This window comes from Tauraco erythrolophus, chromosome 2 (assembly GCF_009769465.1).
Source record: "Tauraco erythrolophus isolate bTauEry1 chromosome 2, bTauEry1.pri, whole genome shotgun sequence".
NCBI lineage: Eukaryota > Metazoa > Chordata > Aves > Musophagiformes > Musophagidae > Tauraco > Tauraco erythrolophus.
The window spans coordinates 10,673,652-10,700,832 of NC_141466.1; the positions used below are offsets into that span (position 1 = coordinate 10,673,652).

Consider the following 27,181-nt stretch of genomic DNA (forward strand, 5'->3'; position numbering starts at 1 on the left):
GGCACAAGATACAGTCAACTCATTTTTAAATTTCAACTCTTACAGTTCTTTTTCAAACCTGAATAGAAATTGAATAATGTTATAGTGTTTGGTAGTAATGCTTTGTACACTTGAGATCACTCAGTCTAAGAATTACTACAAAAATCTTTTCATTTGCACATGACTTTGCCAAACTTTTTCTGAGCTCAATCTTTCTATCCTCTCAGACTATTATTTATTTATTATTACCATATTTTTATTTTATTCTTTTTAATACAAAATATTTTGAATACTTTGTTATGTTTTGGTTTTGTTTTAATGATTTATTTTAATTCTAGTGGCCAAGGTGGCTGCTCCATGCCTGGAAACAGGATTAGAGGAAAACGGATGTGCTTTTCTGCTTAAAAACCACTTCAACTGTTCTATAGAGAACAAGTCCCAAAATATCCTTATTTTGGAGGAAGGACTTGAAATTTGGCATGTGGTACTGACTTGTTATTTGAAACATATCTTCCTCTGTTCATGTGGCCTTGCTAGGGAGAGTTGGCCAAGTGCTGTACCCAGAGTATCTAGTTCATCTTATGTCATATTATTCATTTTTCAATTCTGCTCTCATCTCAGTTCCTCTACTGTTAGTAGCTGTAGATAGGGAAGTGATTGGAATGCAGAAGGAGAACTACTGGACTGTGAGTATCTGTATGTGAGAAACGGAGGAGGAGGAAAACTAGGTTAGGAAACTGAAAGAAAAAATTGGACCTCAGAGTATGACAGAAGGATGAATCATAGGATCATAGAATCATAGAACGGTTAGGGTTGGAAGGGACCTCAAAGATCATCTAGTTCCAACCCCCCTGCCATGGACAGCAGAATCCTCCACTACAGCAGGTTGCCCAAAGCCTCATCCAACCTGGCCTTGAACACTTCCAGGGATGGGGCATCCACAACTTCTCTGGGCAACCTGTTCCAGTACCTCACCACCCTCAATGTAAAGAATTTCTTTCTTATATCTAACCTAAATCTCCCCTCTTTCAGTTTAAATCCATTGCGCCTTGTCCTATCACTACACACCCTTGTAAAAAGTCTTTCTCCAGATTTCCTGTAGGCCCTCTTTAGGTACTGGAAAGCTGCTATAAGATCATCCCGGAACCTTTCTTTACATTGAGAGTGGTGAGGTACTGGAACAGGTTGCCCAGAGAAGTTGTGGATGCCCCATCCCTGGAGGTGTTCAAGGCCAGGCTGGATGAGGCTTTGGGCAACCTGGTGTAGTGGAGGATTTCCCTGCCCATGGCAGGGGGATTGGAACTAGATGATCTTTGAGGTCCCTTCCAACCCTAACCATTCTATGATTCTATGATTCTATTTTCTTCCTTATATCTAATCTACATCTCCCCTCTTTCAGTTTAAAGCCATTACCCCTTGTCCTATCACTACATACCCTTGTAAAAAGTCCCTCTCCAGCTTTCTTGTAGGCCCTCTTTAGGTACTGGAAGGCTGCTAGAAGATCTGCCCAGAGCCTTTTCTTCTCCAGCTGAACAACCCAACTCTCTCAGTGTGTCTTCACAGGAGAGGTGCTCCAGCCCTCTGATCATCTTTGTGGCCCTCCTCTGGACTCATTACAACAGGTTCACATCCTTCTTGTGTTTGGGGCCCCAGAGCTGAACGCAGTACCTGATATGCAAAGATCAGGGTCTGGAGACAGCAGTGGAGATGGTTACCAGCAGCTGAGGAGGACTGCATCTGCACACAGATATGTATGTAGGGTATTTCCCACGCTGGGAGCAGGAAGCAGAGATGATGGGAGTCCCTCAGCGAGAGGAGATGAGTGGGCTGGGAAACAGCATGAGGAGGCAGGACAGTGAGATGTGGAAAGGAGCCTGCGCAGGTCTGAGAGAAATGGTATGGGACACTTGCAGATAGGAAACAACAGGACAGAGCACACACAAGGACATAGCAGCCCCTGAGAGCCTGAGATCATGTTCAGGACTCACTTTGGCAGTCTAGCTAATGCACCAAATAAGACTACAGTTTTGTAGAAAAAAATCTAGAATGTAAACATTTAATTAGCACTTTATTGTACTGCAAACACATGGGAGGTTAAATTAATGCTGCAGGGGGAAACAATATGGGTGTTTTCTAGTGTTTTGAGTACTTGACTTGGTAACCTCATCGATGTTCTTCTAATATACTGCTGAGCATGTGAGAATGTGTGCACATGCATATGTATGGTTAAGATCATGCCATTGCCCAAACTGGTATGTGCTTTTTCTGCAGAGGGAGACAAGACAGACTTCTTGAAGCAAATAAAATGTAAAAGTGCACGGGAATGCAATGTTTCATCTGAATGCCACAGGAAAATATCTTCTGCCATGCCTTCATTTTCCATCCCCAAAGTACAGATTTCTCTCTGAAATAGTCCTATATACAATTTTCTTTTCCCCAGTAGATCCTGCATTTACTTTCATGCTTTTCTTACTTGGTGAATCGGAACCACTTGTATGACCACTTATTAAAAAACTTTTTCAGAATGCCATTTTGAAGCACTAGTAGGACCCAAAAGCAGTGATCAAAGGCATTTTAATTATCTGTGGCTATCTAGAGATATTGAAGTATTGCTGTACTGTGAACTCTCAAGATACTTGGTCTTTTGCTTGAAATCCAAGCTTCCTTGCTATTATTAAAATTTCTTCTATCTCTAAAATATACATACATACAGGAAACCATATTCTAAATCTTGATTGGCATATGGAGTTGAACATTTGAATCCTAAAATATCCAATACAACTGAGCAATAAAAATAATCCTACATTTATTAATGTTGAATCTCGTGATTTTTAGAACAGAATGACTTGTGATTTCAAATGCTTGAACCTGGTGAGTCTGGATTTGTTTGCATTCAAGCGATCAATTTTACAACTTGGCATTTGGATGTTGTTGCCCTGTTGAGCACATTTTCAAATTCAGTTTAATCACTACAATTTGCACGTATACCTATGAACTCTCCCAACCAGTGTTCTAGAAAACTGGGTTATTTCACTAGAAAAATAAATTCAGAGTTCATTTTACTGAAATTTATCATTATTATCCTCCACATGACAGGTATTACTGAACAGCAGCACTGAAGAGGGGCATAATGACACTTCTTATTAGCACAACAGGGAGCACCGCTCTCTTGTTTCTCTCTGTATATGTACTCTCATGCATTCAAGAGCTTTTTGGTAAGATGTAAATTTATCATTTGTCCAATTTAGTTCTTAGCTGAAGAATGATTCTGCTTTACAAAGTCAAGATGTCCCAGTCTCTGCTTTTTCTTGACCTTTTTCCTTTTAACTTTATTATATAGGCATGCTAAGCTCTAAACCAAACATCATATGAGAGCGTTGCTGACTCGCCCCTGCCTCCAGAACAAAGCACAGACCCGAATTGCAGATGATCTTTTTCACACTGCCATTGACATTCTTCAGTAAAAATATCCGCAAGTCTCTAGGAGTCTTGCTCTGTATTTACATTGTACATACAGTGCTCTCTTGCCAGTGCTGATGCAAAGAAATCTTTTGCTTTGATGTTATTTTCTGTTTCCTCTGTCGTGAATGATCATCTGCATGCGATGGGCTCATGTACCCTTTCACTGTGTGCACACTGGCATAAATAAGCAACACTTCTATTTAGGTTACTCTGGGGATAGCGTCTCCGTGAGTGAAGAACTGGGCTCATCGGCTTCAAACGAGCCTTACTCTTTGTCTTTCTGAACGTATTTGCAGCCTACAGAATTCCTTTTTTCTGCTCTGGCAAATCAGATCCTTGATAAAGGCCTAATCTGCCTTTTATATTAGAAAAACCGCTGCAACCGCAAGTTCACTATCTGTGTTATTTCATCTTATCCTCATTCTAATTTGTTCTTTTTCATGCCTCAGAGGGCCAGGCTAATTTTTCTATGCTCATACACTGGGTAAAAAAAAGGTCTTCTGTTATTCTAGACACTTCAATGGCTACATGTAACAGCATTTTGAGCTATAATTTTCACTACTAACAAGTTAGCAGAGACAGGTAATTTGCACAACACCTGAACTACGTGCCAGCACAACTGATTTCATTTTGTTCTGTTATATTCCTTCTTCTGCAAAAGTATTGCTGGACCGTCTCTGTTCTCAGGATGTCCCTGACAGCTGCTGCTGCTCATTCCTACGTAGTCTGACAGTCACGTAGATGAGCGCGACTGTCCCTTTGAGCTCTCAGCCTCTGCGAGCCGCAAGACAGAAGACTTGACTGTGGCCACAGAGCACATGTGTGGAAGAACAGGAGTTAGGCACCAGAAGACTCTTGTTGGTAGGAGATGATGGAGAGATAGGAGAGATGGCCTTTCGGGCAAGATGGGGAGAGGAGGATGCTGGAGCAGACAGAGCAGAGGAGGTGGCAGAATGGGTGATGGAGGTGAGGGAAAAGAGGAATAGCAATTCTGCCAGCTCTAGAGGAGCTGGAAATTGAATCTTCCCAGTCTTCTGCATTACCTTGGGGAACAGAAACTGCTAGTCTGGGACAGAAGGTTTTTTGCTATTTTTTTATCCTTGAAGGTTACTTGCTGCTCTAATAGGTGAGCCTAACTACTGGTTTTCTCAGTTTTCTGTGGGGAAAAGAAGAAAAAGAGACAGTAAAAAGGATACTCCTTTCCTTCAGGACTCTAATTAAGACCAAAAATGGAAAGCCTATAAAGCTACAGGGAGGTATACTTTATCACTCTATAACCAGTAAAAGAGAGCTGCATATACTGTTCTGTAAAAAAGTAGTAAAAACATCTATCAAAATACGCTCTCCCGCAGGACTAAGTGAGTGATCCTTGGGCTATGTTTTCTCTCCCATATCAGTGAAAAAAAATTTCAGATTTCTAAACTCTCTCTCTCTCTGCCAATGTATATGTCAATGTCTAAAATTTTCTTGAAAATGATGGACTGATTAAGTTTGAGACTTACTAATTATCATATTACGGCTTGGCAGTGGCACCTAGTGACGTGCCACTAGGGTACAGAGGATTCATGCAGGTTATACGTTCCTGTAGTTATTATTTATGTGTAGTTATTCTTGTCTCTATCTGTAATTTTCTACAAAAGTATTGGGCATTAGTGCACTTTGGTGACAGACCAGACTACATTTAGAAAGTAGGTCTATGGGAGCAATAATCCCAGCTCTCAAACCAGCTGGACTTTTTTCCAGATTTGCTATTTCCATCTGTCTTCCCCCTCAATAGTCCACCAAGCTCTGTTAGGAAAGTCTAAGTGAATTCGATTCAGTCATTTTATGATTTATGAAAAAGTACAAAAATATTTTTGTTTGACCTCAAAATGTCCAAACTTTAACATCTCAAACTTACCATATGTCTCCTACTCTGGAGATCTCCTTACAATCTTAGGTTTGGAAAACATTTGGGTTTGTAATTTGATTCATAATGATTTGAATAAGATTCTGAATGGTTCCAGATAATGTTGTTCGGTTTCTGTGGGTTTGTTTTTGTTTTGTTTTGTTTTGTTTTAAATATAGCAAGGAGAGCATTTATGAGAAGATACCAAAGCAGATTATGGCAGTTAGTTAGGAACCACAGTGGCTTTCACCTATCATACCAAAATAACTTTCTATATATTCACTTCTTTTCTATATAGAGAGACACATATGGAATTTTACATACTCATAAGCATAAATAGGTGGCTATTAGGTGCCTCTACTTCATGAATCTCATCAATACAGAAGCTAAGTATGCAAGGCCACATGGCTCTTTAGTTGCTTATGCAAGCATTCTGTTACCAAAATTAAGAAAACCAGCAGAACAGAAGGTAAAGATTTTTAAGCTCCCAACCCTGACAAAGTCAGTCTGCCTGACTGACCCCGTGGGGATAATCGGTTGTCTAGTTTTGTATGAGATCTGGTAATTATGTTTCCATATGAAACTTGCTTTCCAACCCAGGATGCTCATCAGTTTGTTGCTGAAATAGGTGGCTTTCAAACAGATTCGTAGTCCCAGCAAAATTAGTAGAGCCTGAGTCTTCTGTCAGACTCATAGAGGAGAAGAACGTTTCTCATACCTGTAGGTTGCCAAATATTTTCAACCGGGAATGGTTTTTTAACATAGTTTATGGAGGATTTTTAATGCAATTCAGGTTTCCTAGGGGTAATACATGTGCTCCTGTGTCACAGATGAGTAAACATAGTTATTGCCTTTGGGATACATCATATGTACTTTGAATACATTTTTTTAATGAACAATATTCCTATTTTCTTTCTCCCACCACTGACAGGAGATTATGCCTATCTTGTGCTTGCAAAGCATGGCACTGGAACACGGTTCGGGGGGATGCTGCCTTTTCCAAAATTTCAGTTTGTCATCGGTGCCTTGTCATGGAGATATTTTCTAAATGCTGATGAATCAGTTTGTCTTGATCTGCACTGACAGCTCCAGTAGTGATTAGGACTGGAGTAGCTATCTCGCTTGTTAATAATTATGCTAAAAACAGTTGTGAGAAACACAAGTGTGTTGAAGTTGTTCTTTGTACTTGTGCAGCTAGATTCATGGATGTGGCTTCCTTGCAGCCCAGAAAAAAAGCCTGGAGGCTTTCCCACAGTGCTGCAGTGAGGACATATATGTATTTGCACAACGGTACTAATTTCACACAGGAAAAGTTAGCTGTTGTACAGTCAACTGTGAAGGCACAGAACTACAGAAAGCAGTTACATAGGCACAACTAGTGACTATTTCTGTGGTAGACCAAATAGGCTATTATTGTTTAGGCTGCTGACAAGCCCTCAGAGCTGTCAGTTCCCACAGTTACTAGTGGCCTTATGGGATACTTAGAACCAAACATTCCCAATCTGGTGATAAATTCAGTTTAAAGCTACTTAGCAGACAGATTCTTAATAACATCTCCTTTAACAAGAAGAGAGCAAAAGCTATGAAGTTAAACCAGCAGGTTTTGTTACAGTGGAACCAGAATCACCGCAATTCTGTGGCCAGAAAAAAAATGGCTGTTGTGGTGGAGGGAATGGTTTGATATATCCTTTTTAAAGAACACAATCTTGAGGAGCCTCTGCTTCCATGCAGACCTCTCAGTTTTGTGGACTGTGGTCAGTAGTGAAAGTCGGTAAGGGAAAAGATGTGGGAGAAAATAAGCAATTTGGAGGTGATTTTTAAATGAAGCAGTCCTCTCATCTGATTTGTTAAACAAGCCCACAATCAGGGGAGGTCTAGTGAAGGGACAGACTGTCTCCCCAATGTCCAGCAAGAACTGTGTTCTGGCAGCAACCCACCTTGCTCAGACCCAGGTATCTGCTGGGGCATCCTGCCCTTTTCTCACACCCTGGTTTCCACAAGAAGTGAGCCACAGCCAGTGTGATCCAAATTCCCACCCCAAATGACCAGGAGCAGTCAGATGAGATACTTAAACCCTTGCAAACATGGCAGAAACCACTCACGAGATGTGCAGCTGCCATGAAAGAGTCTCTAGTGGTGCCAAGCAGCACTCCTTGAGTCCCCATCCCATGCCTTCTCCATAATTGCCAAGGTAGGAGTATTCTTTTAACACAAAGATGCAGTGCCATTTGTGAGATCCAGAGGAGGAGCAGCAGGCCAGTAGGATTTCTGCAAGTTGGCTTTGGGGGAAGGAAGGAGAAAAGGCACTGTATCTCCCAGGGAGCTTGGCGTCTTTGTCACTGTAAGCTGTAGCTGCCGGTTAATGTGTGGCTAGCAAACTTGGTGTAGGAATAACCTCTCTGTTCACTTGGAATCGAGCCTTAGTCAATGCCTGTCCCAGGAAGTGGCAATGCAATTCCACAAGGCAGCATTCACACTGCCATGCCTTGGGAAGAAGACAGCTGAATCATATAGTTCAGCTAAACCCTCCTGTTTAGTCCTCTAAACTGTCCACTTCATCTTCCTCTAAGAGAACACTCATGCAAACATAGAAGTGTACATTTTTCTTGCGATGTGAACTCCTAATGAGACAGCTCCAAGGGGCATGATTAACAGCAAATAATAATGTCCCTAGGGAACAGAAAAGCTCAGATGCAGCTTCTGCCTTGTAGAACATCAGCACTTTAATTGTCTTGTGATGGTAAGAGTGCTACAACATCCAAACTTTGAATGGGTGGTCTGGGCTAGCAGATATGCTAAAATCAATTTTCTTTGCTCTTTTCCATCTGTAGGCACTACTGTTTCATTTGTAATGCATCTTTAGACATACTTGGTCTAGGAATCCCCAGTCTGCGTATGGAAATACACGTAGTACTGATGTTTAGGCAGAAACTTATCCTGCGTTTCACTATCCACATTAGTGTTGCTCTTCCTCATACCATGTATACATTTATTTCTTAAAAGTTGGTTTCCTGAGAAGATAGATAAGAATTTAAGATATTTTCTCTTTTTTCTGTGGCAAGGAAAAAATTTTACCATGGACATAAAACTGTTGGATGTCAGAAATTAGATGCAAAGTAGAAAGAGGTAATCCAACTGCCTGTACATTGTATCATGTGGTTGATATCGTCTTTGTAGAGTCACATTTCTAGCAACCAAAGTATCAGCTGTGAATTGTTTGGTGTGCTTTGCTCTTGACTTTTAGTGCATTCACAGTCTAAAATTTAGCATGGCTTGCTTTGTATATTTCCCTTTTTATAACGTACGTTTTCTGTTCTTAGGTCTTTATAAGGTTGTGGCAGACAAAACTCCATATCTCAGCATTGAAGAAATCACAAGAAAAGTCTCTATTGGGCCAACAAGATTTGGCCATCCGTGTTTCTACAGCCCTGAGGATATAAAATTGGCAAACCTCACTATCAAACACGGTGAACAGATCACCTTCAACTCAGTGGAAGAGGTCAATGGAACATTGACTGTGAACTGTGGAGTTGTCAGAAATAACCAGTCTCATTCCTTTACTTTACCCCTTTCGCAAGAAGGAAAGTTCTACGAGTGTGAAGATGATCAGATATACACCCTTAAAGAGATTGCAGAATGGAAAATTCCTAAGTGCAGAAACCGAATTGTCAAACTTTCCAATACTCTACATATGTGGGACTCCTCTAATCCACTTCCTGAGAATTTTGATGGCTGCTTGATTCTCACGCCTGTCTATGAAGTGCAGGCAGTAATGAAATGTAAGTAGGAATCAAAGTCAACGTTCTGTTAAACTCAGTATAGCAAAGTACCCTTAAATACACAAAATTTGCTTAAAATAGTCAGGAAGGATTCAGTTTGGTTAAGAATTACTGATCTATATTTGCCACTGATGCTAGTTTCAAAATGAAGAAAGATAAAAATAATATTGCCCTTTTTATTCATCAGGTGTTAATTCAAATAGTTACCTTGCGTTTCTTTCTGTCGCCATTTTATTGATCGCTATGATTAAATCATTGCTGCAAATAAAAAATATTGCATAGTGAAAAAGCGGAGCTTAGGAATTTTGTTCAGTTCTCAGATTCATTTTCTTTGTGTCTCAGACTTTGGCTATGGAGAAGTTACTTGATCATTTATGGCTATGGCTAGGAGACAGAAAAAGAATATAGAAATACATGTTGTAACACACTAAACTACCATTTATTTTTCAGTATGAGGATACTGCAGAAAGCAAAATAATATTGTTTTACCATTTTGCAGAAACAAATATCAATAGAATATAAACAGAAAAGATTCATGGACAATTTCCGAAACCTCTAGGTTTGAGAAAACAGGAAGATATTAGAAAACCAGTATCTTTAAAAACTGTAATTTGTGTTACGAGTTTTTATTAAAAAACAATTATTATTTTGTCCACGACACACTAACGCTGTTCTAGTTGTCCCACCAAAACATTGAAACTGCTGGATTGTGTTCTTACCAATGTCTACATCTGTGCCTTACTTTAAACCTATTAGCGAAATTAGTCATGGGAATAAAATTAGAAGGTGTGCAAGGATATAAGCACACAGGGAAACGCTCTGGAGTTACGATGACTTGAATAGCAGAGCTGCAGTAATGACCCATGTGTGCGTGCATAGCGTACCTTCTCTGAACTGAGATACCTACCTAAGCAAAAAAACAGCTTAAGCCAAAATGTTTGACCTTGCTTGAGGACACCCCAGGCAGCAGATGGAAACTTGCTGCAGTGCTACTCGTGGATGCACCCATCTTGTTAAAGCTAGCAGGATAGGAGATTAGCTTTTGGGAAGGTGTTACTGCCAGTTCCCTTTACCAGAAGCAGACCGGTGAGCTCCATAGAAATGAAATCCAAACAGATTGAGGATATTAAGCAGGAAATCTTTTCACAGTTGCGATTTATCTGATGAATGATGTAAGTAAATGGATAAAAGAGAAAGAAATAAAATTGGGCATAGACCTAGCACAGCATACTATAGCTGTTACAGTACCTTATTAGCACAATATACTATAGTTGTTAAATACTTATCATGAGATATTCAACTGTGCTTGTTATGTGATTTGATGTGTGAGTTTGGAATGTATAATGTATATCTTCACAAGACAAAATACTTTGTTTTCTACAAATCTAGATAGATTCAGGAATCTAGCCAATCTCCTGAAGCTGGGTTCACTTAGGTGTATTCCTATACCCACTTATGCGCAGATATATGTGCAGAATCAATAAGATTTTAATTTTTCTAAAAAGCTTTCAGAAGATTCAGAAATGTTTTGTATTCGCTTGTCTTCCAATCAGATATTCAAGTGAGAGTTGTGTTTCTTGATTTTATTTCAAGCCCATTTATGTTTCCTAGTGTGCTCAACATTGAAGAAGCATTAAAATGTCCTAAATAACTATTTAACACAAACTTGAAAAGTAGGCTTCATGGTACGTGATTAACTGCCTTCTTGTGGACCATGAAAAATGGATTTTCACCATTTTTAGAAGAACTATAAATAGACACAAGATAAAGTATGAGAAATACTATCCACAATTCAATAAAAAAGATTCCTGATAAGAGGGATAGCAGATTACATTTTCACAGGCTGTGGGCTGGAATCCTCTATACTTTCCTTTCTTAATACTGAACAAATTATGAGTATGGAACTTCCTCAAATGCTCATAGAAAACTTTCAATTTCACTAGTCATTCCTCCTTCATTGACTTTCCCTTGTGATGCTTAGGATGTCTGTCACCTGAAGGCATCAATGCGACAAATGGAGTTTGAATAAACAGATCCTGAAACACTGTCATATAGACCACATCTGATACCAAATTTAAGTATAAAATATTGGGGTGTCCTGCTACAAGTGTGAATCCAGGACATACCATCCTTATGTGCAGGTCTGTGCAGACATAAGTTTTATTGAGGAGAGCCATTAAATATTATTTGCCTGTTAAATTTTACTGCCCTGGTCAGTGATCTCTGCTGTCGCTCATCTTGAGCCAGATCCTTAAACAAGCCTTAATTGCATAGTCAGCTTTGTGCTTGGAAGGTTTGCATCCAAAGTTTTGCGAGTTCAGTTATGATAAGAGAGTTGTTGCTCCCTATCAGACTGTTAAACTCAATGGCTCAATTCTGATAGTGAATAAAATCAGATGCCACTGAAAAAGATGCAAGAGTTAGATAGGACCATTATAATAGAAATTTCTTCATTCAGTAACAATAAGCTTAGACTTTGTTATATGAAGGTTTTGCCTTTTTTAAAAAGTGATATTATTTTCCAATAATTATAGATGTTTTTGTTATTCTTATAAATATCAAAATATCTCCTTTCTCCGAGACTGGTCACAGCCACAACATGTGTTAATGGGTTCAAATGCTATTTCTTTGTCAAAGATGTTTCCCCATCCATTTATTTGGAGAAACTATAACTTACTATGACATAAAAGAACAGAAATATATCTTTTACTCAAGAAAATGAGTTTGATAAGATAAACAGCTGATTAAACTTGGAAGTGCTGCGAGAAAGATGGCAAACTAGATTTTTTTTCCTTTTCTTTTTTCTTAAACTTTTGTTCACTTGCACACCTTATTCTCATCTTCTTTTGTTTCTCTCTTCCTTTGTGAGATTTCCTGCATATCTGATAGCCATGTATCTCAAATTAAAACAGTTAGACTTTGACTGACCCTATTAATAGCGCATGTTAACATACGGAGGTGCACACCTCAGGGAAGATACTTTTAGTGTCTGGCCAACAGTATATGTATATTTTATATAAATGTTAATTTGAAAATAAAAATCAATTTATTTCTTTTTCTTTCCAGTTCGAAAGGACATAGTTCATATCCTCTCAGATCTAGATGTTGAGGTCAAGGATATAACAGACTGTTATGATGTTAGCTCTTTCCTTCAGCCACTGTCTTTGGAAGACGTATTTGAGAGAACAAGCAAGGAATTTCCTATGGTTGCTGAGATAATGGAAGGGCCTTCAGGAAGCCGAAAACCTTATAACTTATTTAATACAGGGAAAGAGATCATTATCTACAAAAAGTACCAGGCAACAAGAGTCCTAGCCTCTGAGATCAGAAGTGATTCCCCCAAAAGGCATTTTTTAATCCCTATAAGCTACAAAGGAAAGTTCAAAAGAAGACCTCGGGAGTTTCCAACTGCCTATGACTTACAGATAGCAAGAAGTGAGAAGGAACAGCTTCACGTTGTAGCAACTAAAGCCTTTGATTCCCCTCATAAAGAGCTTTTTTCTGTTTCAGTTGGAGACCAGTTTCTAGTTCAGCAATGCCAGACTAGTGAAGTTCTGTATGAGGGAAGAAAGAAAGTCGTAGATGTTTTAGCTTGTGAACAAATACTAAGTGATACATACAAGAAAGTGCTCCTCCCTATGTACATGGAAGGTGGCTTTGTAGAAGTGGTTCATGACAAGACACAGTACCAGCTTTCTGAGATTTGCAAAGAATTTCGTTTGCCTTTTAATGTCAAAGTGTCTGTGAGGGACCTTTCTGTTGAGGAAGATGTCTTGGCTGCTGTGCCTGGTCTGCAGTTTGAAGAAGAAATCACAGACTCTTATTTGCTGATCAGTAGCACCAGCAGTCCAGTGGTGAGCTGGGAGTTTCCTGTATATCGCTTAAACATGTCGGTCCATTTGCTCAGCAAAGATGTCCAGATGGTTGTACCTCCTCCAACTAAGACGACAGTGGAAGAGATCAGTGAAGAACAATACTATATGTTACGAAGATATGAAAATCAAACCCTTCTTCCACCACCTAGGCCTCCCAAAAAGCCAACAACGCTTGCACCACAATCTGTTTTTGCAGCACCTAAGCAAGACGTGTCTGATGTACTACAGGCTCCCAAGGTAAGGTATCCTACCTTGTCTTTGAATGTCTTGCAATTGCAGGTCATGTTCTGTCAGTTTACAGTCTCCATTTCACCGGTGTATCCTTACGGCATGTACACAGATGGCTCTCAGTTCCCCATAATAGGCAAATTAGCCATTATAGACAACAATGGCTAAAATCTCCAGTGTGTGTCAATTGGTCCATGAAAAACAACGGAACCATGCCAACTCACAGCAGAAAGCTCGGCCATATAATTTTGCGTGGATAATTCTTTAACACACCAACACAGAAATAAAGGGAGAGGCTTGAAGTGGCTGTATTTAAATCTTTATTAAGGGGAAGCATATGTTTTCATAATGTAAAGATAATTTTGCTCAGATGCAAATGGCAGAATTAAATTCACAGAAAATCAGGTTGTATAAATATTTTTGACTACGTTTCTGCACTTACCCGAGTGGCAAATAGATTTGGAATAAAAAGAGCAGTTGTTTTAGAATAGCACTTGATATTAAGAAAGAAATACCCTTTCTAGGACAATTTTCTTTGTGGTTAACTTGTGACAATGCATTTGTTCCTTAGGTTTTGTGTTGGGTCTGGCTGAGATGGAGTTATTTTTCTTCACAGCAGCCTGTAAGATACTGTGTTCTGGATTTGTGACTAAAAGAGCATTGATAGCACCACAGCATTTTGGCTGTTGCACAGCAGTGCACCCACAGTGTCAAGGCCTTCTCTTTTTCCCAGGCTGCCCCCCGCAGCAAGTAGGCTGGAGGTGGGCAAGAGGTTGGGAGGGGACACAGATGGGACAACTGACCAAAGGGATATTCCATGACATGTAACACCATGCTTAGCAATAAAAACTGAGGGAGTGGATTGGTCTGGGAAGGTAGACGTAGCTCAGAGACTGGATGGACATCAGTCTGCTTGTAGGAGTTGGTGAGTGACTGTCTTTGCATCACTTTTTTTTTTCCCCCTTCTTTCATTCACTTATTAAACTGTCTTTATCTCAACCTACCAGTTTTTTTTACTCTTACTATTCTTTCTCCTGATGAGATTATCATCCTGATGTCAGGGGTGGGTGAGTGAGCAAGCAGTTGGATGTGAGCTTAGCTGCTTGCTGGAGTCAACCCACTACAACTTTCTTGCATATATTGAAAGAATCAAAGAAAAGAACCTTGATGGACTTTGATGAGTGAGACTGTTCCAGAGGTATTTAACTTAAGTTGCAGTTGCTCTCATGTGCAAATACAAATTTCCTACAGAGGAAGAAGGAAAAGCAGTGCAGATACTTTCAGGCCTCTGCATTGTGATTGCATTGCCCTTTAAATGCAAAGTAACTCATGGAATTGTATTTTGGGGGGTTTGGGGAAAGTTATTTTTTGTGTTGCTATCAAATTAAGGTCAGATTGTAGCCACCCTGGAAGGGAAGCCTTTGTCAGTATCTGTCCTTGCCTGCTGGATGTGTTCCTCCCCTCAGTGCCAACTACAAGATCACACACAGGTCCACAGCTTCACATAGGTCCTGGGAGATGGTTACAACAGACCATAGGAGAAAGAAATGGGTAATATTAAGTCCCTCAGATAAGAGTAATACAGCAAAAAGCTGTGTCATTTTTTTATGTCTTTACTTGTACTATGGAAACTTCTGCTACTTAGTACAGTGAACCCCGTAGCAGCTTAAATAAGCCATTCTGTTAGGCTAGGAAGGATACATGAGAAACTGCTCCCTGGCAGGCAACCCATCAGATTGGTACTGGCTTGAGGTCCAGAACTGGGGAAGAATTCCCTAAAGTTATGTTTCTGGTAGACCTGTACCCTCATCAGGAGGACTCAGACCTCCTGTAGTTCTGGATGACTCTGTGTGGATAGCAACAGATAGATGCTGATTCTAGACTAGACTCATACAGAAGATAATATCTTCCTAAAGTGAGGAGAGAGAAATAAACTCAGGAGAGGGATGAGCTGAGGTTCCTTTGCACATTCATGAGTGAGAGCACCTTAGACTGCAGCTGTCCAGACAAAGAAACGCATTTAAGCAGACTATTCCAGGGGACATTTTTTGTCACGTGCTTGTTATAAATAAATAATAAACTGCAGTCAGAAAGCTTAGAATTATGGAGATTCGTAAATCTCCTTCCCTGGAAAGGTGAAACAAGTAGAGATCCCTTATTCATAAGATTAAACACCCTGAGCTCTAGCATAATAGGTTTAAAGTCACACAGAATGCATTATCTCTCCTATTCCAAGCACTGTGAATCCTCTGAGAGGACATGGATCGTAGCGGATGGGCTCTGCCTCGGCCTCTCTGCCAGCGGCGGCACAGGGGAGACTGCATGTTCTTTTACATGTATCAGGGATGTCTGAGGGTTCAGAAAGTTGGAGATTGTGCCAAACTGATAAATGGCCCTCTTTGCATATTTTGTGACTATGCATAGACTTATTTGCATAAACAACAGACGAACATCCTAATGAGCTGAACTTAAGCCTGACAAGGTGGCAGCCTGGAATAAGCTTTAGTGCTGCATGAATTGCCACGCTTCTCTTGTGGGCAGCTCCCTGCCTGGTGCTTAGGGAGTTCTGGGTGCTTGCTGGAGGGTGGTGAATGGCTTCCTTGCTCACCAGTTGGGAAGCTCTGCTCGGCTTGGTGCTTCAGGATTAAATGCTGCTACTGCGTTAGTCTGCAGAGTCCACGGAGGACTAAGATCCAGCTGTTTTATGCCAATACCTGAGGATAGTCTGCAACTGTGGGTCACCTCTAGCTATGGCTTGCCCTTTGATCGCCTCTTAGCTCACAGCAAGGCTCTGAGGGCAGAAAGACTCCAGCTGTCTCTGCCTGCTGTTCCCTGACCTTGGTAAGGGAACACTAGGGCCAGGAGTGGGACTATACAGTGTATGTTTCACTGTACTTTTGGTCATGTTAGTCACTGAATTGTACAAGATTAGCAGCCAGTATGGACTGGAACCCCAGAAGAGTGCAAGAACTGCCTCTGCTTGTGTGCATGGTGTGATGCTGCAGAGACATGAATGTTTGCACGGTTCATAACAGTCCAGAGACAATAGATGAGTTCTCAAACATAATACAGCTGCATTAACCAAGCATGCTACCCAGTCTCTTCACAGGGCTAATTAAGTTGGCTTGGCTGTTGCTGACACAGCTTTCACTTCAAGAGCCCGGGGATCTCTCCTCTCCCCTCCACAGTACGGTGCAGACTTTCCCTTTCCCTCTCATCCGATCATTTTGTTTGCGTAAGAAACATCCAGTCCACGTATGTTTGCAATTTTGTATTATTTGCTAACTGAATAAACAAAGACAAACCCAAGAAAATATATGCAAACAAAACAAATGAAACAAAATAGCATGTATCCAATGATGAGATTAATCTGATATTTCGGATATCAAATACCTATCTAATATCAAAACCAAACAGCGGGTATCTCTCTAATAATCAGCATCACCCAACTGAGGGCAGTGATGACAGAACAACAATTGTACCCTTTGTCTAATGGTAAAATATAGGATACAAGCAGTCATTCCCAGAAATTAGTCATTCCCAGAAATCCACATTTTCCTCACTGGAATGATTGGAATAAAGTCCTCAGGGGGCTCTACCTGCCATGTTGAATCAAACAGTTTAAGTCGTTCAGTTTCTGATTTGCGAGCTTAGCTTGAAAATGAGAATGACCTAATAAAACCAATGGGATACTGGCGTGTATCAAGAATAGTGTGACCAGCAGGAGCAGGGAAGTGATCCTGCCCCTGTACTCGGCACTGGTCAGGCCGCACCTGGAATATTGTGTCCAGTTTTGGGCCCCTCGCTTTAAGAGAGATATTGAGCTCCTGGAGTGGGTCCAAAGAAGGGCGACTAAACTGGTCAAGGGGCTGGAAAATAAAACTTATGAGGAGCGGCTGAGGGAGTTGGGGCTGTTTAGCCTGGAGAAGAGGAGGCTGAGGGGAGACCTGATTACGGCCTATAAATACTTGAGAAAAGATGGTGGGGAGGTAGGGGAAGGGCTCTTTACATTAGTGATGGGTGATAGAACAAGAGGAAATGGGCATAAGCTTAGTCAGGGGAGATTCAGGTTGGATGTTAGGAAGTATTTCTTCTCTGAAAGGGTTGTCAGCCACTGGAATAAGCTGCCCAGGGAGGTGGTTGAGTCCCCATCCCTGGATGTGTTTAAGAATAGGGTGGATGAGCTACTTGAGGATATGGTTTAATGGAGATTAGGGATGGTTGGACTCGATGATCTCTAAGGTCTTTTCCAACCTAGAAATCTATGAATCTATGAATCTATGAATAAAACCCTAGAAGTTAATGCTACTGATTTGAGAACAGAGTGCCTCACTCGCTTGCCAAGTTGTTCCTGGAGAGAAGTTCCCATGGGAGGAACCAGTCAGGACCTCACTTGAAATTAAAATTCATTTAAAAAGAACAAACCAGATGTGCCTGTTCTTTCCACAGTCAGAACCACCACAGTGAGAATAACAAAGCTTTCACTAGAGAAAGGTTTCAGGTGGGACTGTGAACAAAAGAGGCTTGAAAAATGCTTCCTAAAATTTCCTTAGGCTTTTTACCTGCTACCTATCATTTCCTCTCCTTCAAGGGGATTCAAGCAACAAAAGTTTTCAATTTGGTTTTGCCTATCAGTTCAAACAGTAAATATCCTATAGGTTTAAGAAGGTGTTAATATATGTCCTTCAATAGCTTTGTTTTAAATTGAAACAATCTAAGAGCTCATGCCAAATATTGCATGTTAATACTGGGGGAACCGTAATCGAGGCACAGAAGGCCACAGTGTAGTCCCAATAGTCCTATTATCCCGAGGGCACTAAGTGCACTGCTTAAGGAATTAAAAAAGGCAGTATTTGGCTCCTGATAAACAGTAAGAGAGATTAGCTCCATCCAATGCTATTTTCAGAGGTCTGCTTAGGCATGTATCTAGCCTGAGCAACAGCAGAATCAGTAAAATGCTCACCAGCTTCAAGTTAGGATTGCTGCTAAATACCTTTATGAATGTGGAACTGGAAAAGTCAGTCACAGGCAGTAATCTGCCAGGCTCTGGCAAGAAAACTGAGAGAATTCCAGCCAAGGAAACAGGATTTTAATAAAATAGTAAGTATCAAGGCATGATAGTTAATCGTCATTCTGTGCTAAGGTCCATTATCCTTCAAAAAGTCATTACAGTGTTACGATATCAGGAACTTTCTTGCTTTCTTGCTTTTTATTTCAAAATTAAATGAAAGAAAAATTATCACTTCCATCTGGCTTTGCAGTTCTACAAACTGAACTATCGAAATCTGCCATTAACATATTTATCGCATCTGTCTTCACAGCAAAATGAAGACTTATCTGGAATTAAATTGATAAGACATAAGCTGCATTTTCAGCAAATGAGTTTTCCTGCAGCGCCTCCTTTCCTTCCTACTAACTATTTCTTTTCTGCTTCTAGAGCATTTTTCACGTTCTTAGGGCCTTTATAGAGCAGATTTAACACAAATATTTCTGCTGTGTAGCAAGAAACTAACCTTCCTAAATAAATACATGTTAGAAAATGTATGCAGGACAGCCAGGAAGCAATTGGTAAGAACAGACTTTAGGAATTAATAATCTTTTGGCACTGGCAATGAGGAAGAAAAGCGCGGTTCATTAGCAGATGCAAAAATGTGCATATGCAAATGTAAAAAAGAGGGTTTCTCTCTGACAGGTGCAGCATTGTGGCTGCTGAGGCTGCAGCTGTGCTTCCTCTTCCTCTCTTTTCCTCTGTCCCCACTGAAAAGGAGATTTCCCTCTCCCTGGAGTCTCACTTTCCACCCTCTTTCTCTCCCTCCTTCCCCACATCCCATGTACTGTTTCTCCCTGTCACTTTCCAATAGCTTTGTAAGTTCCTAATAAATAGCATTGGAATGCTGGAAGTGCAGCCCTTACACATAAATGACCACCCCACATTGTCATTGTGGCCAAGTTCTTCAAGTCTCTTAAAATCCCACCTCCACCACAGCCTTGCCTGGTGAGTCGGGCCCCAAATCTCTCCAACTCCTTGCGCTGCAGCTTCTCACTCCTTTGAGCACCACAGCCACACTGCCAAAGGGTTCTTTTCCTCCTAACACCCATCCTGTGCCACATGTGCCTCATTTCCCCCAGGGCTCACATGCCATGTGCCATTCAACACTCCCCAACTTATATCACCTTGGTTCTCCAGTCTTCTCTACTGCTTTCAGACAGGCTTGTCTTTTCCTTTTCCTTGTTTCTTCCCAACACATCTCCCCTGCTTGCTCTTCTCTCATGCAGTGATCTGAGGCCAAGGCCACAGGCATTATCAGGCAGGAGTTGCAGAGACATTCCAAGTTACACATGGGTTTTTGTCTCCTTCCCCAGCAGCATCTGTTCCAAACCTCAGCAGAGCATCGATCTTCAGCTAGGTATTCAGGAGCAAAACTAAAGCAGACTAGATGCTGACAAGTGTCAAGCCACTTAATTCTCTTGTAGGCTGGACAGTCTGAGCTGAAGGGCTTTGCATTGATGCTCCGTTGTAGAGATCTTTATAGCTATGTCTATACCTGGGGGCCTGTGACCATTTTCTGGGAACCTTATACGCATCCTGACACCATGCTGTGCTGAGACCTGCATGTGTGCAATCCCACCTCATGTCCTAGGTTTTTCTGCAAAAGAAATCAAGCAATGCTGACTGGAGAAACATTTTAGTTTGGATGATGGGAGACCACGACTGCTGGCTACCCTACAGACTGTATGAACCAAGAGGAAGAAGTTAGAGGAGCAGGAAATCCTAAAGCCTCAGCTAATAAAAGACTGGAGTTTTCCTGATAGTCTCAGTATGGAGAGTGGGTATTAAGACCTCTTTGTCTTTTAAAAAATACTAAAAGCTTAAAATTTCCACAGGGAAACATCAAGTCTGTAGTAGGTATTTACTGTGAATTGATGTTACTTTCAAAACCAAAACATAGTGGGCAAGATAGCAATATGCCTGCCAGAAGGACAGGCAGTAGATAATTGCCTGAAAAACTAGCAGGGCAATCTGAGATGTAAGTCTCATTCCAGAAAGTCATTACTGCTACAGGAAATGCTGATATAGTTCATGAAATTAAGGAAGGTACAGATGAACGTTTGGATATGCTGACTGATGAAAATGCCAGCTGGTTAAAAAAAAAATGCTTAATTTAGAGCTAAAAATGAATTACTTGGAGAACAAAGAGAAAATAAATATCAAAATAAAAAGGATACCCAGAAGAAATAAAAAATTGGACCACACGAAAATATGGAACCTTTGATAAGAAGGAAAATCCTGCACAAAGTGTGTGAGCCAAAAGCCATTGATGTGAGATAAGGGGAGAATTGGCTGGCATAATTTTTTCTCTCTTGCAGAAAATATATAACATAACAAAACACATGACATAACAAAATCACATAATTACATATAATTATGAAGCAGGACAAAAAAGTTAAAAAATAAATCCAAAATTCTAGGAAGGACTGCAGCAGAGTAACTCTTCACAAATATAATTTGGGGTGGGGGGAATCTGAAAAGTTTTTTTCCAGCTGGGGTTCCAAGCAGCCTGACTTCCACACTCTTCTTCAAGGCTGCACTCTATCATTCATCCTTCACTTCACCACAAGAGGGTTGGAAGATTAAGTTTGTGGATAGATGGTTATTGAAATGCTACCTGTTATAGACCATATTTTGGTCTGTTCAGAGGTCGCCAAAGAGTTTTTCAGTTTAAACTGACTGGAGATAATCTACATCACAATGAATTTCCAGCAGGAGACACAGTCCCTGTACTCCGGCTATGCCCACCTGCGGGGCCAGCAGCAGCGTGGGGGGCTGTTCCCGAGGCTCTGTTGGAGCCCTCTGCTTTGACTCCAGGCTCTCTGACTCCATCCCTGCTTACACACCTTCAGGGACTTTTCCAGGCTCTGAAGGCCAGCTGATATGAGGTCGCTGATGTCTCTGCTAATAACCCTTTCCATCTCCTCATTTGTGGGGCTACTTGCAAACGTCATGCTCGGAGCAGGTCTCAGGGTGCTCTAACCCCCAGATCATGCCCCAGGAACTGTTTGGGAAAGCACATAGCTGGCACAGGTTGAAACTGAGCCCAGGCATCTTTACAGGCACTGTGTAATCAACTAGCATTGACAAAAAAGAAAAGGAAGATGCTCATTGGAGTCAGTAAAGTGTATGCGGTCAATGTAGAAGAAAACACTGACATTTTCCATTTAAGTTATGCCTTCCTTCATGAAATTCAAGCTTTGGCAGTACCGTCAGAGCTGGGCATCCCAGAACTGAAAGCATCACAGAAAACTGGGACTATGCTTTGTAATCTGTTGCCCCATGAAATGAAATGAGAAAGTTGCTGTCGGTGTGACAGCAGGGTCAAATCCCAAAGGACCTGTAGGTCCGACTCCCATTTTCCAGAGAGTCCTTGCAGTAAGGAATCAAGTGATTATCAAGAAACAGAGAGTGCTGTGGAGAGATTCATCAAATCCATTAAAATTCATAAGGACAGTCTGAGTCCTGGGCTTTCCCTCTCTGCTTTTTGAATGTATTGGTCCATAGGCATGAAATAGAAAGTATGGTGATAATGAAATGAACAGTGAGGTTTACCAATTACTATATGAAAGACATTTTAAGGGCTGAAAATCAATGTATTTCATATCTGTACTGAGAAAACGATTTTATCTTATTTATGGATAGAGGTGTATTATTTATACTGAAGTTTGTCAAGGTATTTAACAGCATTATGTTCTAGTTCTACCTCAGGACATGAAGTAATTTTACTGGTAAGTATTTAAAATGGCAATATGTTGTGATGCTGTGGTTCAGATTTTCCTCCCATGGGTTTATTTTTCTTTTATTTTTGTTGCTTTTTTTTAATAGAAAGTAACGAGAGGTTTGAGAAGGCACAGGGTATTCTATTCAATTGTGATCCCATGATGTCACTGAAAAATCAGAGCAATGATCCCAAACTTGCAATGACCATAGGCAGTGGCTTGTATCAATGGTCCACCTCAACTAGTGTGATGGAGGCTTAGTAGAGTATCACTTGACAGGAGTCACTAGAGAAAAAAAAGGAAAAGAAAGAAGCCTCTTTGGTAGTTTTGGCATGCCATGCACTACCCTGATGGACAACACGGTGACTAAAGACCACTTAGACTCTGGAGTAAATTGGACTCTAGATGAGCTAGAGTTGAAATCTGATAAATAAAACAGGATTAAGCTATTCCCAAAGCATAACTTTTTTAAAATTTTAAATTTAGTAGTATTTGAGAAAGTAAATAATACTTTATGTGTGAAATGAAGAAACTGTATCTGGAAGCTACTTTTACAGATCCATCTGTTTTGCATAAGTGGTATATTCATGTTCTGCAGTATTAATGAGGAAAAGAGTGGCTGAGTTTGCTTGTGAATTGCTCTTGTTTGAAGGGAGATGTGCCAAGCAATTGAACAGCAGGTCTACAAGAAGATTCTGGCCATGCAAGGAGTGGGGTTTGCAGGAGCTCGGTAGGTCTGGTTTACATTCCCACTTCTGTCACATGCTGCTGCAGTGATGCCAGACAAATCACATAAATATCATTTCCTCAAGATGCATGAAGAAATTACAGTGTGTGAAGCGAGAGTGTGGATTTACAGCTCATTAGTTACTTTATATGGATGCTTAAATCTCAGGTAAATGCAAGATACATTGCCTCACTTTCAGTAAGGGTCAGAGCTGCCTCACATTTACTCTGGAGCAATAACCACACAGACAGTTGCCATGGAGTAGTTAATGAGCTGTAAATCCACGCTCACTTGCTTGGTGGCAACTTGTACATGTAGCTGTCTCTTCTGTCTATGAAATGGGACACAATGCTTCATTTTCCCATTTTGGGTATTTATAGAGACAAGCATCGTTTTTGCATGTATGCAGCATTTTGTGCACTGGCTACCACAATAGGAACAAGAGTAACAACATCAAAATAATAAGAACGATGAAATTCCTGGACACTAGTATCTTTTTGCCTTCCGTAAAAGTTTTCAACTGAATGTTAATTTAAAGAAGAGGTGCAAAAAGTCGGCGACTCTTACCTAGGACAGCTGAATTCTGAAGTATTTGAAAGAGGAAGCAACAAGAAAGAAAAGAGGTGTGAACTTGTCCCACTTAAAATCGCAAGGTGTTAACCTTGAGGCTGATTAACATCTTTGTAAGCTCGGTCTTTTGTTAATCACTTCACAGTTTATTCTTATAGTAGACCTGGGTCTTTGTGCTTGACTTCTCCATCTGCTGTGGTACACCCAGTGTCTTAAGCCTTGTCTTCACCTGGCAGCTCAGAGAAGGCAGCAGTTTCAAGACATGAAGGGTTATAGATGGAAACTCAGACGCTTCTCAGAATGCCTCCATAAATTTCCCCAGTTTGTGGGACTTTGACAGATGATAACATTAAACTAAAAGTTGCATGTTAAAGGTTAGTTTGTGCAAGCATGCAAGGTGTCAGCAAGGGAAGAAAATGAGGAAAGAGACTGCTACAGTATGGGTTACATATATTTTTATACTGATAAAACATATTTTGATAAAAAGTAGTGGGACATAACTGATGATGTATAAATGAATGCTGGACTAAAAGGCTATTTTTTGAAGTCAACCGTTGCACACAGCTTTTACAGCCAAATCATTTATACTACTTGCCGTGATGGAGCAGCACCACCATTCGGATGGAAGAGCAGATTAAGGAGTTAGGCTAGGAAGGTGAAATTGAGAACTAGTGAAACAGAAAAATGGGATGTCCCGTTATCTTCTATCAAACTGTGAAATGGGATGGGAAACCAGAATTTATGTAGGACGGATGGAATGGCATTTCTGTTATAAAAAGGCTTTTTTGAGGAGGATGATTTTTGTTTCTAAACATTATTTCCTCTTGCAAATATCCTAATTCATAACTATCCTGCCCTCATTGTCTCTCACATAAAAATGAAGAGTAGTGTACTGTAGAAAAAAATCTGCTCTGCCTGAACCTCAGACAAGGATTTTAAATTGTGTACATATGCAGTAGTTAACATGAAATATCTGCTGTTTATCTGCTGCTTTGCACCTCGCTGAACAGAGATGGACAGTAGACGTCTTCCCTTGCCTCCTAATTATACTCCATACTGTCAACATCTGACAATGTAGACATTCAGGCTACAAGCCTCCTACTCTACTGATATTCCCTCTCTGATCTCATGGTTCAAGCAATAAGAATGTGGATGCAAAAATACTGAAGCTATGAGGAAAACAGAAATTAGGTCCTTAAACAGCAGGCTTAGGTTTTGCGTAACGCTTTTCATTAGCTTGCATCATCAGGAAATACAGAGATAAAATCCTCTCATGAAATATTGAAACCACTTCTGCCCGATACAAGCGTCTGAATGTGAAATATCTCCCTCTACCCTCCAAAATGGAAAGTAAACCTTCTTATAAATGTTATGAGTTTTTAATAATAATATGCCAGTGGTCTGAAGCTACTATTGTTGAACCTAAATGAAAACCTTATTAATCATGGATTTGACAGCTCATTCAGTTATAATAATGTTTCCTGTCAATCCAAGCTCTCATTATAATTGGATCTTACTTAGAAAGGAAGATGCGCCATTGACTGCTCAGATGGAGAAAAATACAGGTTTGAAAATGAAAATATCATTCTAATTTCTTTTCCCTGGGAGCCTGCTTATGCACGTACAAGTCGGATAATACTTTAATCCTTGCTATGTGTCACATTTGGATGTTGGACGTTGCTATAATAAGATTCTCTCACTGACTAGGCATCAGCTCTAGAGTCATGACAGCGAAAGTGAAAGCAGGAAGAGTAAATGAAACTTTTTCTCAGGGATGCTGGTATATCATCACTACGACTTAGTTGCAAATAATTAATTGAAGTAGATGGCTTGTGTACATAAAGAATTCTTCTAGGCTGTGAATTTGCAGTTAATTTGCTTTTCTGCATGGCTTCTTTTGTGGCCACTCGGTATGCAGCAAGTATGAGATATTTCACATGGCATTGACAGAGGATTAAGTTGCTTCAAACCAAGGCAATTGGGCGTGCTGTAGGAGTGTTTACAAAGAGAATTAGGGGCAAGGAACTGTAAATTCATGCCCTAACTTACTGTCCACTGTCTTTATAAACAAGGCCAGAGACAGGACAAACAGCTGAGAAGGTTATAAAGGTAGAGGAATATTCAGGCTGAGCCTGAAAGCACTTGGAAAAGCGTCTCAAATAAACACCATTTAGAAGAGACTCTGTGGGCAAAATCTGCAAGTTGCATGTTGGACGTCCCGATTCCATGTACGTGGTGGAGGGAGGTGGTACATTTCTATGCTGACTGCAGTACTTTAAGGACACAGAAGCCACAAGGTTAGTATAACTAGGACTCAACTTAAAAATAAAGACTGTAGAGAAAGTACTCTTCTAGAGCAGCTGAAATTATAATTCCCACAAATTGTTCTTGTTCACTGATAAACCAATGTGATCACAATAAATGGCAACTTAAAGTAGTTTTCTAATGAGTAGTATAATGCCAGCAAACATGGAGACACCAAATTGCTTTCACTGCCTTGCAGGACAAGTAGCAAACTATCTGATACCATAAGGCCAATGTACAGGTCAGAAAATTATTATCAACTAGGAAAGAAACCTGTCATTTATAGATATGAATAGTAAGCACTCCCTACAAAAAAAAAAATATCACAGAAGTGACTTGAAGAGGTAAATTTTAATGCAACTTATTTTGACGAAAATAGAAGTTGGAAAAAAATCATCAGTCTGCTCTGACAGAAAAGTAGCTGATGGGAAGCTGTTGCGAAGGGTATGCCAAGTCCTTTTGCATCTCTCATTTTAGATATCCATGTGCCTCACTGATTAACTGATGGGCAAGCAAATTTGTGTTAACTTCAAGCAGCCCCCAACTCTCCTTCAAAACATACAGTGTAGGGTCACCAGCATGCTGGTCATCGGGTATTTGTAGTAGTGGCAGTGAATGTTTTCTTATTATGTCCCAAGAGCTTTTTATTCATAACACGACTTACAAGTCCAGTGGGGCTAGAAGGCAAGTAGTCTTAACTGTAACAAAGCCAGTTGTCCTAGTTTCAGCTGGGATAGAGTTAGTTCTTCTTTTTAGCAGCTAGAAGAGCTCTGTGTTCTGGTTTTAGTCTGAGATTCGCTATGAGAAGAATGCTGATAGCACGCTGATGTTTATAGTTGGCACTGAGACCTCAAGGACTTTTCAGCTGCCATGTTCTTTCCAGTGTGCAGGAGCACAACAGGATAGGGGGGAGCATGGTCAGGACAAAAGGCCCACAACTCCCCTTATGATTTGAACTTGGATTTAGGATTGAGAGCCAGATTGGCCAATAAAGTATTCCATATCATGCAGCGTCATGCCCAGTATAAAATTAAGGTTGACTAGAAAGAAGGGCTGTTGGTCTTCCAGGGGCTCTCACTCTCGGACTCTCAGAGTGCTCTCTCTCTCTCTTGCTCTCTTTGTGGGCCTCTCACTCATGCGGGATTGCAGAATCAGGACTTACCAGTTTCAGAATCATTTGCTGGGACGGGATGGCATTTGGTCACCAAGTGGTGAGGAATTACACTGTGCATCAGTTGTTTGTATATATTACTATTATTATACATATATATATATTCACATATTATTAAATTGTTCTTATCTCACACCATGAGTCTCCTTCCCTTTTCCCCTTTAATTCTCTTCCCCATTCCCTGGGGGTTGGGGAGGGTGAGTGAGCAGTTGCCTGGCATTTAGTTGCCAGCTAAACCATGACACCAGTCTTCCTCGATATACATGTAGAGGAATGTCTGCCTAAGAAACCAAATGATAACAAGAAGTAGTATTGTGATGCAGGACAAGAATGATCTTGTGGTATAGAGTCAATAATTCTGGTAACATCTGGTAGGCTTTGTGTGTGAAAAAGAAAATCGCAAATTATTTTAATCATTTATTTCTG

General features: G+C 40.5%; 1 protein-coding gene across 1 annotated transcript in view; it reads left to right on the top strand.

Moving 5' to 3' along the window:
• The window catches only part of THEMIS (thymocyte selection associated), an 84,417-nt gene that overhangs the window by 15,759 nt on the left and 41,477 nt on the right, over positions 1 to 27,181 (top strand). Inside the window, exons 3-4 of the mRNA XM_086632087.1 lie at positions 8,650 to 9,108; positions 12,175 to 13,220. Of these exons, the coding sequence (XP_086488213.1) occupies positions 8,650 to 9,108; positions 12,175 to 13,220 (1,505 nt within the window). The remainder of the gene's footprint in view (positions 1 to 8,649; positions 9,109 to 12,174; positions 13,221 to 27,181) is intronic.